The following is a 14,108-nucleotide window of genomic DNA, read 5'->3' as shown; positions in this document are numbered from 1 at the left end:
ACAACGTGTTGGTAATTCATGTAACAGGCAAGTGGCAAAAATGTTGATACCGAAGGCATCAGCAAAATGTTGACGGACAACATATTTAATTTGTGTCACTTATTATAGGCAGTTTTGTTTTTCTGGTTACCTGTCCAGGTGTAACCCGGTCTGCATCAATACACGTGCCATGTACACACAGGTCCTGTCCTGCATTCCTGCAGTCATCAAACCGCACCGTACAAAGAGTCCCGGACCATTCTGGAGAACAGCTACAACTGCAGAGAACCAGGAATATTAACATTATCAATGCCATAAGGTAGCTGTAGCAAGCACTACATTATTTTAAAAAAGACTATCAGAGTATATTTATATCAATCTATATCTACATCTATATCTACATCTATATCCATCCATTTTCATTCGCTTATCCGAGGCTGGGTAACGGGAGCAGCAGGCGGAGCAAAGCACCCCAAACATCCCTCTCCTCAGCAACGCTTTCCAGCTCCTCCTGGAGGATCCCGAGGTGTTCCCAGGCCAGACAAGATATGTAATCCCTCCAGGGTGTTCTGGGTCTGCCCCGGGGTCTCCTACCAGTGGGACGTGCCCAAAACACCTCTAATGGGAGGCGCCCAGGAGGATCCTGATCAGATGTTGAACCACCTCAACTGACCGCTTTTGAGGTAAAGGAGCAGCGGCTCTACTCCGAGCTCCCTCCAGATGTCTAACTCCTCCCCCTATCTCTAAGGCTGAGCCCAGACACCCTACAGAGGAAACTCATTTCAGACGCTTGTATCTGTGATCTCATTCTTTCAGTCACTACCCAGAGCTCATGACCATAGGTGAGGGTTGGGGCGGAGATGGACCAGTGAATCGAAAGCTTTGCCTTCAAACTCAGCTCCCTCTGAACCACGACAGTCCGGCACAGCACGGGCATTACTGCAGAAGCCACACCAAAGGAGAACTCCAACACCATGGTGCTCAGCCCGGCACCTCTCACCCTGGACGATTCCAGCCCCTTTCCCGGAGATTGGTTTTTGAACCACTGCTAGGCTTAGAGGTCAGCCCAACTACATCTAGTTGGTACTGCTCCACCTCCCACACCAGCTCCGGCTCCTTCCCCAGCAGGGAGTGATATTCCACATCCCTAGAACCAGTCTGCGACACCAGGGGTCAGGATATCTCAGGGTACCTTGCACGTTGTATCTCAAATCTAAATTCAGAAGGTGTTAAGGATAGGGGCTTAGTAATTCAGTTTGTCCGTGAGGGAGAGAAATACAGAAGGGATAAGTTAGTGAGGAGGCAAGGGTGTGGCCGCCTAGAAGGTGCTTGTGATTGGGAAATGCAAGTAGATTTAGGGGGAAAGCTTGTTGTTCCTCAGGAAATAGTCTGTACCAGGCAGAGGCCTGACTTAGTGTTGTGGTCAGTGAGTCAACAGATAGTTTATTTCATTGAGCTGACAGTTCCTTGGGAAGACTCAGTGGAAGAAGCCTATGAAAGAAAAAAGCTTAGATATGCAGACTTAGGAGCAGAAGCTGAGCAGCGAGGATGGAAGACTAGGATTTGTCCAGTGGAAGTGGGGTGTAGGGGATTCATAGCAAGATCAACTGTCTCACTCCTGGGGGAACTCGGAGTGCGGGGACAGAATTTGAGGAAGACAGTGAGGGAAATGTCAGATGAAGCAATTAAATGCAGCCAGTTTATCTATTACAGAAGAAATAATGTCAGCTGGGGGCCAGCAGGGGGAACTACTAAGCAGGGCACATAACTCCTTGAGATCAGGTGGAGAGATCCACTTCCTGTCAGGAGAAATCCAGGAAGAGGAAGTATTTAAGTGTGGGAGTGGCCTATTGGAATCCATTTTGTTTGAGGCCATGCGGCAAGGTGAGTGTGCTTGCTGATCCTGTAAGTCCAGTTAGCTCCTTTAACTTTAGCTTATATTGTAGTTATGCTATGTAGTGTGTGAAATAGAGTATGGTGAATGTGACAGGAAAGCTAGTATCAGCATTGCTTCTGCCTGGAGCTCGCATGTATGGAGCCTGGGTTTGGTTGAAGATGGCAGTGCTGTTTGGGCTGAGAAAGCCATGTGTAAGTAAGAAGGAAATCCAGGAAGAGGAAGGTTATTTAAGTGTGGGAGTGGCCTATTTGAATCCATTTTGTTTGAGACCATGCTGCAAAGTGAGTGTGTTTGCTGATCCTGTGAGTTCATTTATCTCCTTTAACTTTAGCTTACATTGTAATTATGCTATGTAGCGTGTGAAATAGAGTATGGTGAATGTGCTAGTAAAGGTAGTATCAGCATTGCTTCTGCCTGGAGCTCGCATAAACGGAGCCTGGGCTTGGTTGAAGTTGGCAGTGCTGTTTGGGCTGAGATCACTGTCCAGCCTCCTGGAGGTGTCATTGTTGTGAGGGCTCGTCCTGGGGAGGTAGACTGTACAGCCTAACCCGGCGGGGGAGTGTGATAGCCTAACAAGGCTTCCTTCCCTGGGTCTACCTCCTCTGTGGTAGTATAGGTAAGGTAAAGGAGGTTGTTGGGTTAGTGTGGGGAGCAGTGAGACCTGGCATTAGGGGAGTGTCTCTGGGATGCCAGAGATCACTGTCTAGCCTCCTGGAGGTGTCGTGGGACTAACTAGACGAAACACCGGTGAAAGGAGGTTCCCACCCGATGACCCCAAAGACATGCTAGTTATCACTGCTCACGGGTCTGTATAGTTAAGCCTTGCCATATTAGCTTATCGTAGGGCTTAGGAGGATTATTCACTGAGCGCTGATCCCTTTTTTTTTTTTTTTTTATTAGAGCACAAACTTCTTGTGTTTATTTGAATTCAAGGTAGAAAGTCCATGACCGTACGTACACACATTTCTTAACAGTGGCCAAGCAAAATCACAACACACAGCACACAGTAACATTAGAGTCATAACAACAGAGTATGGAGAGACGTTTAAAACATACGTGAACGATCCAGGGGTGTTGACGCAGGTTGCTCCATTCTGACAACCCTGAAATGTTCCTGCATACACCTGGCATTCATTCACATCTGTCGTGCAGTTAGGACCCTGACACACACACACACACACACACACACACACACACACACACACACATTGCAGGAGAGAAGGAGATGGGAGCGTAGTTTAAGAAATGTTAACCACAGATAAACTTCAATGATCGCTGTCGATGTTTTGCTAAAACACAGCATTTGGCATGGGATGTGTGTAAAGTATGTTTCAGCTCAGTCTTGTTGTAAGAATTTTGTTTTGTAGTTGATCCTGTGTTGATGTGGTGCTTCCGTCCAAATAAATATTGAATATGATTACAGAAAAAGGGAAAAGAAACCTGAGACACAGCGAGCTTGAAGCCAAATTGTATTGTTTCTGGGGGCTCTGGACAAAATGTGATTATAGGACCAACTGTAAAAACCATAACAACCATAGAGGAACTCACAGCCCAGTTGTTGGGGCACACACAGTGGTATGAGTTGAGTAAGTTCAGACATGTTCCTCCATTCTGACAGAGATTACTGCTGCAGGACACCCTGTGGACTGTCTAGAGGAGAAAAGAGGAGAGGAAAGGTAAGGAGAGAAACATGACAATTATAGACCCTTTTACTGCTAATGTGATGGTTTTTGGTGGGCGGGGCTTAGCTGGAGGCAAAACGGTTCTCCACAGACATTAGCTAGCGCTAACTAACAAGTTGTGTTGTCTTGTTTCAGACGATGGAGGAAGATAATGTGAGTGGTGCGTTCAGAAACACTCATTGTGAGTGTGGGAGCGCACTCTGACACAAACTGGAGCGTTGTCTGAATGTAGCGTTGGGTTATCCAGAGCAGCGCACTCTCAGAGTGGCAGAGCGCACTCTGGACACTCTGTCTGTGGAGACGGAGCAGCAGAGCGCCGAGCGCAGTGAATGTGTGATTAACTTAACCGTTGGTTCATTCATGTAGAAATATAACGCTGCGTTTCTTCCACCAACAGGGCTCTCATTTTAGTGTAGAGCGTCAGACTGAATTTACCAACGCACCATGTCAGGTCACTCACTCTCCGGGACCGCCAGTGTTACTTGAATAAGTAAACACTGACCAACGGGACCAGACTGGCCGACCCGTATGCTCTCACTCAGTGGATGGATGATGTCACAGGAAGCCAATCTTACAAAGGAGGACCACACTTGTTTGTTTTGCTATGGAAGCTAACGTTAGCTAATGTGCTAAAAAGTTAGCGTTCCAGAGAAATCCAATATTCCTCTTAATCCCTCCCCAGTTTCTGATGAGGTGGACATGATAACCCTTAATACACATAACCTTATTCATCCCTACAACAGGAAATACTTTTTCCCTAACCTGATATGAAGTGTGCGCTGCACATGTGAGCATTTTTGATGATGGCCTCCGTCCAGTCCTTTGGTCTTATCACATTTAACCATAGTTGTCTTTGTTTTTGTTGACGGGCAGTGGCGGCTGGTTTTGAGCCATGACTCCTTCTATTCTGGCTCCCAATAACACAACAAGACAAACACATTTTAACACTCCTATGGAGCCTACAGCCCTGTGGGGGAGAGGCAGCTGCACCTCCAGCTGATAACATGACGTCATCGTGATGTCATCGTGACAGAACAGTCTTTAGTTTGAGCCGTTACTACAAACGGTTCTTCCATGTCTTACCGATTCAAGTGCATCCACTTTAGTCTCGAGTGCTGACACCTAGAAAGCATGAGAAATATATTTTAGAGCACTGGTTATATACAGTACTCTCGCAATAAGATAAAGCTTTAATTACAGGCTGATTGCATCGAAAATTCACACAAGGAAATTAAAAGAAAATGCAAATGAGCTGAATGTGAGTTAAAATAAATTAACAAGAGGATAAAATCATAAATAAACGACATATTTATGCTGCAAATGGTATTGATAAAATGCATCATCATTGCTTTAATGTCCTACCTTGGTATCAAGCTGGTTTAGTTTGTTGGTGATATCAGGGGGAACTCCACCTCCGTTAGTCTTGATGTCATTAATGTCATCTTTGTTGGTTTTGATCTGAAATCAGACAGTTACAGGTAATTGACCCTGAAAAAAATCATCCACATGTATTAAAGAAATTAGTACAGTGTTGCGTGACTGTAAAACAAAGTGTGAATTGTTCACATGAATGAAATATTTCTTTGTAGTAATCCCAGCTGTATATTTTATTTTGTACTTTTGTTCTCTGTCGTCTGTCTGTAACTTTATGCTGCTGCCTGTCTTTGCCAGGACGCTCATGAAAGTTTTTGTGTTGAGACAATAAAGCCTCCACAAAAATAACATTTGTGTGTGATTTATCCTGGCTTCATATGAGCAGAGGAAATCTCTGTTCATCGCTAGGCCAATTTATACAATGCAAAACGCCATAGGCTGGTGCTAATAACGTTAGCATGTATTTATTTGGAAAACATGTTTAGTATAAGAAAGTTGTTTTGTCAGTGAACCTTGTGAGCTGTAATGGAGCCAAATTATGTGCCGTTACCTTTGTTACATGTTGCTGTTGTTCCTGGTTTTATATGAGAAGAGGAAAAGATCACTAGACGCTAGGCTAATTTATACAATGTAAAATGTCATAGACTAGTGCTAATAACATTAGCATGTTGTATTTGTGGGGAAAATGTATCCAGATAAAGACAAGTGTTTGTCTGTGAATGCTGCGAGTTATAGTGAAGCTGATTTGTGTACTTGTGTTTGAAATGGTCTCTATTAAGCCGTGTTTAATGTGTGTTTAATGTGTGTTTTGAAATGTCTGAACTGCTTCAAATGTACCGCTGTTCATTCAGCCCTGACTCATGTAGCCTTGAGCGTGCACTCACGTCTGTGCAATCATTCAGATAAAAGAAATGCATACTCAAGGCTCAATACATGTAAGATGCATCAGCTCTAACTCTCTCCTCACCCCTGATCTTTGGTCCCGTCCAAACTGCTGTGTCTGCTTCCTGACTTGTTACTCATTCACAGCCTCATATGACGAGCAGGCTTCCAGTGGTGTAAAACTTGATAAGAAGTCATAACGTAGCAGTGAATATGATCTGGGTTGTTTGGATAAGCTAATTAGTTTGCTGCTATGCTGTTGGTGAAGTGCTTGGAGTACAACCAGTTCTCAACCTCACAGATTAGAACAGGACCACCAAAATGCACCTGCAACGCACCTTTCTAGTCTTCTGAGTCTGTCACATTCACCCATTCACACACACGCTCACACACTGGTGGCCAAGGCTACCACACAAGGTGCCACCTGCTACTCAGTAACACATTCATCCACCGATGGAGCAGCCATCAGGAGCAATCTGGGGTTCAGTATCTTTCCCACAGACACTTAATACATCATTTCATACAGTTTGCTTGCACAGGGGACAAACACCTCGATCGTGGAACAGAGACACAGAGATTTGGATTCATGAGGCTATTATGCTTTTAAAACTATTGCTTTATTATAATGTAACTTTATAGCATCATTACAAACCACTGAACCACACCCATATACACTCACTGGCCACTTTATTAGGTACACCTGTTCAACTGCCAGTCAGGTGTCAGCAGCTCATTAACATTTAGTCATGTAGACATGGTGAAGACGAGCTGCTGAAGTTCAAACGCAGCATCAGAATGATGAAGAAAGGTGATTGAAGTGACGTTGAACGTGGCATGGTTGTTGGTGCCAGACGGGCTGGTCTGAGTATTTACTGGGATTTTCAGCACAACCATCTCTAGGGTTTACAGAGGATGGTCCCAAAAAGAGCAAATATCCAGTGAGCCAAAATGCCTTGTTGATGCCAGAGGTCAGAGGAGAATGGCCAGACTGGTTCAAGATGATAGAAAGGCAACAGGAAGTCAAATAAGCACTGGTTCCAACCAAGGTGTGCAGAAGAGCATCTCTGAAGCAACAACACCTTGTCCAACCTTGAAGCAGATGGGCTACAGCAGCAGAAGACCACACCAGGTGCCACTCCTGTCAGCTAACAACAGGAAACTGAGGCTACAATTCACCAAAACTGGACAATAGAAGATTGGAAAAACCACATTCAGATGGAAGCATGGATCCATCCTGCCTTGTATCAACGCTTCAGGCTGCTGCTGGTGGTGTAATGGTGTGGGGGAGATTTTCTTAGTACCAACTGAGCATGGTTTAAACACCACAGCCTACCTGAGTATTGTTGCTGAGCGTGTCCATCCCTTTATGACCACAGTGTACCCATCTTCTGATGGCTACTTCCAGCAGGATAACGCACCATGTCACAAAGCTCACATCATCTCAAACATGACAATGAGTTCACTGTACTCCAATGGCCTCCACAGTCACCAGATCTCAGTCCAATAGAGCACCTTTGGGATGTGCTGGAACGGGAGATTCTCATCATGGATCAACTGTGTGATGTCATCATGTCAATATGGACCAAACTCTTTGAGGAATGTTTCCAGCACCTTGTTGAATCTGTGACACCAAGAATTAAAAAGGGGGTCCAACCTGGTACCAGCAAGGTGTACCTAATAAAGTGGCTGCTGAGTGTATTTTGGCAATGCCTGAAGCTGGCTGTAAACTGGAGAGAAATACCTGATGCCCTTAAAGAGGTCATCCTGCAGTACAGGGTGTAAATCCTGGAAGTCTGGATGAAGGGAGAAACACCTCTTATTGATCACACGTGTCATTGTTTGTGGTTTGCACACATCACACACACACACATTAAATGTCACAGTCCATAGAGCACGTTTTGCACTTGCACTTTATCTTTGTGATTAAAATTTGGAGTGGACAATTATCATTACTATTTTAATTTTATTTTTTCTAATTAACAGTTTGGTTACATACACTTTGGAGTGGCTTTAACGCTGTTTTCTTTTATATAATTTTTGAGTATAATGTGTTGAAATGTCATGTACAGCTGAAAGAATGTAAACACTGCATAATTAAGTTGTAGGTGGGAGAAAGAAGCTGACATAAAGTTAACCGAAGATGGTTGGCTGAACATATGTAAGACACAATCTACCACGTACGGCTCAAGTCTGCAGAGGGAGTTCATGAGGAAAAACACTGTAAGGATCTTTATAAGTCTCAAAATTAAAAATCACAAAGCAACAAACCTGAACGTGGTCAGTGTTGGAGAATGTGTGGTACCATGTCTGCTGGTCATTTCTGGGAGTGTTCTAAGACTTCTTCTTATTGGGTGAATGTGGTCACAGAGATCAGATCAATAATGTGTTTAGAGCAGGATTTTAACATCACTTGTGATGTTTTTGTGAAACTATCAAATTGATTGATTGATTGATTGATTTCTGGAAGAGGATAAGACAGTAATCCAAAGGATGACATGCTAAAGTAAAATACTTATTTCCAGCATGGTCCTTGGTGTTTACACACAAGAAACAAATAAACAAGAAGCAGACAAAGTCAGACTAAAAATACATACAGTAATTAGGAGAGAGAAAAAAAAGACATCACATAAAAACAAAATAAATGAGTCGGAAAAAAATGGAAATCTTTTTTGACTTGAAGTGATCTAATTTGTTTGGTGAATTTTGTTTTGTGCCCCTTGGCGTGGGGACATGTGGGATGGGTCGTGGCTCATGGATGACTGGGCGATTTCTCCCTCCTTGGAGCGGCTCTGGATTTCCAGGGGTCAAGGTTGGGGACCTTTGTGGTCTTGAGAGACGATCATGGACATGGAGGAGTGTAGCCTTGCCTCCTCTTATCTTCTGTTTTGCTCAGTGCTGGACATTTCACCTTTGCCTACCATGTCCCTGCCTGTTGTTGTTGTTTATGTCTGTTATTGGCTTTTTTATTTTTCTTTATTTTTTGGTAAAAACGAAGGTAACATTTTATATTAAGGTACTGTAATAAGCTCTAAATAATTATTAATAAATGCTAATTAATGCTTAATTAACACTAATTAATGTTTAATAAGCGCAAATTAATGCTTAATAAATGCTAATGAATGTTTAGTAAGCGCACATTAACATTAATGAGCACTTATAAGACGGTATAAGATGCTTATTAACATTAATAAGACTATATAAGTGTTTATTACAGCATAATTGACTTAGAGTTATTATTGCTTACTAAAAGTAATAACAAGTAAGCTGAAAAAAAGTTCTAAATATGAGCCAGTCTGTTTTGCTTCCTGCTTCTTGTAACCAGGAAGTTTATGACAAAAAAACCTCATGAAAGTTGAATCTTCAGTGACTTTCTGTTTGTCCTGCGTAGTGAAACGTCAGGTTTGATCTTATGAATCATCAGACGACTGCAGTCTGTCACATGACGCGTGCATGTTTGTTACTGGTGGAAAAGTCTTCACTTACCTGATTCAGAAGTTGGGTGAGGTCCTCATTATTGACTTTAACCCGGCCCGATGCTGGCGTCTGGAAGCGGATCTCGTTATTGTCACCGGTTGTAAAGACGAGGTGACCACCCTCTGACAGCATACGAGGCCTGTGGGGTCAAATCACCAAATTCCATCAGTGCTGATGTTGTTTGTACAGAGCAGGTTTACTACTCCGAATATTAATTTCCCTGATGCTTTATAATCAGAAAGAGCGTTGCAAAAAAGTCTCCCAATAATCCAACGATAATCCAATAACATCTTTTTTCACCGTTCCTCTGAAGTCCGCTTGTCTCAGGGCACGACGGCAAAATTCTAACATGAAATCATTTGACTGAGTTTCTGATCGTTCAACAAAATAAGCTCCGTAGGGAACATACACCCACGTAAGACATTTCCAGTTAGTACACAGATAAAAAATAATCCAAAAGCTAACACTGTATGAAATGAACTGTGACAGTTGAGATATTAAAAACTAACTGATAAACTATTTTATGGCATTTCAAAAACCTTATTCTCTGCAGAATTTGAAAATCAAGTGAGGACCAGACTCACACATCAGCGTCACGCATCTTAAATACTCTCCAGCTGCATATAAACTGTTTACATACAGAGATTAATACTGATGAAGGCCATCATTTTGACTCATCAATGTGCAACACATCCATGTTTTTATCTCTCCAAAGCCCAACTCACTGGTCGCTGCTCTTGTCCCGTCTTTGTGCTGCGTCCCTGGGCTCTCCTTGCAGTCCCACCAGAAGGAGAATGAGGATGAGGAACAGCCATGAGAGCTGCAGTCTCCCAGCCATAGAAAAAGATGTGTCCTGCCTGAGCGCTCTGGACAACTTTACTGGGATTTGACATGCTGTCACACTCTAATGCTCCCTGCCAAGACTTTGACCTGACACTACGACCATAAAGTGCATCTCAATTAACAAAAGCTGGATAACTTTGTTATTGAGTGAGAATGTCCCTCACATGACTGTAGGAGATGAGTAACCTGATTCGTGTGACTTAATGTGTGTGTGCTCTGCAGGTGTCAGGAGGTCGTCACTGTGTGGATGAATATCAGGTAAAATTATTTAGAAATTATTCATAGTTCTGCCTTAAAAGGCATCCCAAGAACCAAATTAATAAGAATGATTGCAGTCACATTGTGAACTTTTTGGTACGAGTTCTTTAATCCTAATTTTTGAATGAATTATCATTTATTTTACATATTTGGAAAGATATATAACTGGCTGTGGGTGCGGGGTCCTCTGCCAGAAAACCAAAATGGAATGTAAAACGAACTTCATGCATTTCTATGTCACCTGCAGAAGTCCAGATTTGTTAGATCGAAGGTTTTAAAACCAGTACAGCATACAGTGGCTGCAAAGGTTTGAGCACCTGCGTCACAGTTTGGTTCACTGTTAGTGGTTAAGTGAGTAGAAGATGAGCTGATCTCCAAAAAACATGAAGTTAAAGATGAAACATGCTTTTCAATGTTTTAAGCAAGAGTGAAAAATATTGAAAGCAGCACCGTGCAAAAGTTTGGGCACCCCAAGACATTTGAGCTCTCAGACAGCTTTTCCCAGGGTCTCAGAGCTTAATGAGCTTGTTAGGGCTCTGGCTTGTTCACAGTCATCGTTAGCAAAGGCCAGGTGATGCTAATTTCAAAGCTTTATAAAGACTCTGACTCCTGAAACCTTGTCCCAACAATCAGCAGCCATGGGCTCCTCTAAACAGCTGCCTAGCACTCTGAAAACTAAAAGACCTGATGAAGACTAGAAGAAGATAGCAAAGTGTTTTCAGGGAGCTGTTTCCTCAGTTGGTCATGTCATTAAGAAATGGCAGTTAACAGGAACTGTGGAGGTCAAGCTGAAAACTTTGTGAGAGAGCTGCTCGTAGGATTGTTAGAAAGGCAAATCAAACCTCTGTTTGACTGCAAAAGACCTGCAGGAAGGTTTGTCAGACTCTGGAGTGGTGGTGCACTGTTCTACTGTGCAGACACACCTGGACAAATATGAGCTTCATGGAAGAGTCATCAGAAGAAAACCTTTCCTGTGTCCTCACCACAACATTCAGCCTCAGACGTTTGCAAAGGAACATGTGAACAAGCCTGATGCTTTTTGGAAACAAGTCCTGTGGACTGATGAAGGTAGAACAGAACTTTTTGGACACAATGAGCAAAGGTGTGTTTTTATGTATTTGAGACAAAAAAAAATCCCTGACCAAGAATTTAAATCAACAACAAGCTGAGCAGATGATTGAATCTTGAATCTTACATTGATCAGTTTAAGTTTCAGTTAAGCAGAATAGTGTCATCGTGATAGAGTGGGCTCAACTTCAGTGAGTGTGTCCCTGTGGGAACTATGGGGATTTTAAAATGTTCAGATTGAACTCACTGATGATGGATCCTGAATTAATGCAACAACACTTTAACCTTGAGTTCGATCCATGTTTCATATCATGGTGTTTTCAGTCAAAACTGGCTCCTGTGTTGAGCTGTTAATAAAGCAAATGTAAAGTTTAAATTATCACCTGACAACGAGTGACATCTACTTTATTCCTTCTCTGTTATATATAATGATAATAATATGATAATAATAATAATAATAATAATAATAATAATAATAATAACACAAGATTTTTTTTTTTTTTTTTTTACTTTTAATTTAGTGTTCAGTTTTTCCGGATAACAGAATATTCCCTGGTACAGGACCTCTTAAATACTATATTTTAGAAACAAACAAAACAAAACAAAATAAAACAAATCAAAACATTAGGAGGTAAACAATATACTTAAGTATATAATAATGAATAATATTAAATAAACACAAAACTAAGAAGTGCAAGTAGGGGAGGCATTTACGTCAGAGCAGTTTCAGTTACAGAGGAACACGTCCATAGAGACAGAGCACAACGCGTCATAATCTGAAAGCCACGCCCCCAAAGGGGAAACGAGGCCCGCTTTCCCTGCCGCTTCTTCGCTGGTTCGCTGTCATTCTGCCTCCGCAGCCACGCCTTCAAGTCTCCACAACTGAACTGCTAGCTAGCTAGATAAAATTATTAGCTAATAATAAGATGGCAAAGGATTATTTTAGCACGCTATGCCTACCAGAGAGGCAACGGTACATTGATAAGCTTAATATTGCTGGTCTACCTCAGTGTCCCTTCTCCTTACCTTGCTCATCTTGTTAAAAACATGATGTGGAGATTCTTTTTTAAGAAGATGAGTATCTGGGCATGCTCAGCCGTCAGCCTGCTCCTGCTACCGGCGGGAACTGCCCATTGGTCCGACCATATTAAACCCATTGTTCCGAAGTCCCGTTGTTCTGAAATCATCATGATGCCCTGTGGTTAAGGTCTGGTTAGGTTTAGGCACAAAAACCACTTGGTTAGGGTCAGGAAAAGATCATGGTGTGGGTTAAAATGAAAAAGAAAGTGACAAACACATAAGCTGTGAGCCTGCTCCGCCTCAAGCCTTTCCCAGCTGACCCAGAGCCGGTCACGGCGCACCATCAAGGCAGAAATACGCCCGCCGGGAGCCGTTCAGCACCGCGGAGAGCTCCCCACACAACCCCGACCCCAGAGTTAATAACAGGAGGTTATGGTGTTTCATTCTTTCCTCTCTATAGCACTTGTATCTCGACCAGTAGCCTACTTTTGTTGCGTTGCTGATCCTCTATGGTACACAAATACAGTATAGCCTAGTATAATCACATATTGGAACAACGGGACGTCGGACTAATGACATGGACCCACTACCGGCACACGTTGTTGTTTTGAGACATGCCTCTACATGCTGGTAGATTGATACAAGTGCAACACATGTCTCAAACAGCACGTGTAAACAAACTGTAAACAACCTGTTACCAATGGAAATCGTCAGTTTCAGTTCAACACCAGAAGTTGCACACATAATTCAGGCAAGGTATCATGGGGGCAGGAATAAGGTGGATAATGTAACTGGAGTCCACCTCTGTGTTAAAGAGTCGATTTTCAGTTTCAGACTTTTGTTCCATCATGTGAACCATTCTGCGTCCGCTGCGTTAGAGTTGGTCCTTTTGCATCTCTCCAGGTCACCGTCATCATTTTCTCAGCAATCAATAAAAGTATTCTCAGTTTCAACCTCTGATCTGTGCTGTGTCTGTCTTCAGGTGTAACTCCTGACAAAAATATGAATGGGTCCGACGGGACACTGAGCTCCATCATTTTGTCAGTGTCTTTGTTTAACGCTTCCTCAGAACCCTTGAATTACTGGGCAGTCCCAAACACCAACACAATGCCACTGAGGGTTCTCTCGTATATGACGAGCCGATGAGGGGAGGACTAAACTAAAAGAGTCTCACCTGTGATTTCCTGTGACCGCTCAGTTTTGGTCATTTTATTGTGTAAAGTTTGAATACAAATATTCCATGAAAGTGGTCATCAGTGATTTAACACGTTAAACGCCTGGTGTGGAGGAATCAGTCAGAAAAAATACTTACGACAGAATCATTTATGATAAATGACATTTAAAAATAGCTGAGCACTGTCTTTTGGTTTATCTGTGAAATTCTCAATAATCTGAGTATTAATCTTTCGTTACATTATTACTACGTTACTCTTTCATTGTGTATGATTCAAACCCCTGTGTGTAGGGTTTAAATTCTCTTGCTTTGATCACGACAAAACCTGAACAGCTAGCATGATGCGTAACACCTACCAGACATGTTCATTTAGGCTTGTTGAGGTTTGACTGCTCGTAATCTAAGATAATAATGCTGACCAGTTTTACACAGCATACAAAATGCTGTTTGTGCACTT

General features: G+C 42.5%; 1 protein-coding gene across 1 annotated transcript in view; it reads right to left on the bottom strand.

Annotated features, from left to right (window-relative positions):
- cubn (cubilin (intrinsic factor-cobalamin receptor)) overlaps nt 1-10,174 on the bottom strand; it is an 85,091-nt gene extending 74,917 nt beyond the window's left edge. Inside the window, exons 1-7 of the mRNA XM_078162848.1 lie at nt 10,014-10,174; nt 9,298-9,427; nt 4,921-5,016; nt 4,642-4,680; nt 3,425-3,526; nt 2,933-3,036; nt 131-257 (exon numbers count right to left, since the gene is read on the bottom strand). Of these exons, the coding sequence (XP_078018974.1) occupies nt 131-257; nt 2,933-3,036; nt 3,425-3,526; nt 4,642-4,680; nt 4,921-5,016; nt 9,298-9,427; nt 10,014-10,126 (711 nt within the window). The 5' untranslated portion in view covers nt 10,127-10,174. The remainder of the gene's footprint in view (nt 1-130; nt 258-2,932; nt 3,037-3,424; nt 3,527-4,641; nt 4,681-4,920; nt 5,017-9,297; nt 9,428-10,013) is intronic.
- Nucleotides 10,175-14,108: the final 3,934 nt, after the last annotated feature.

The sequence above is a fragment of the Epinephelus lanceolatus genome, chromosome 20, assembly GCF_041903045.1.
Source record: "Epinephelus lanceolatus isolate andai-2023 chromosome 20, ASM4190304v1, whole genome shotgun sequence".
Classification (NCBI taxonomy): Eukaryota; Metazoa; Chordata; class Actinopteri; order Perciformes; family Serranidae; genus Epinephelus; species Epinephelus lanceolatus.
This window is presented reverse-complemented; position numbering and strand designations above follow the sequence as displayed.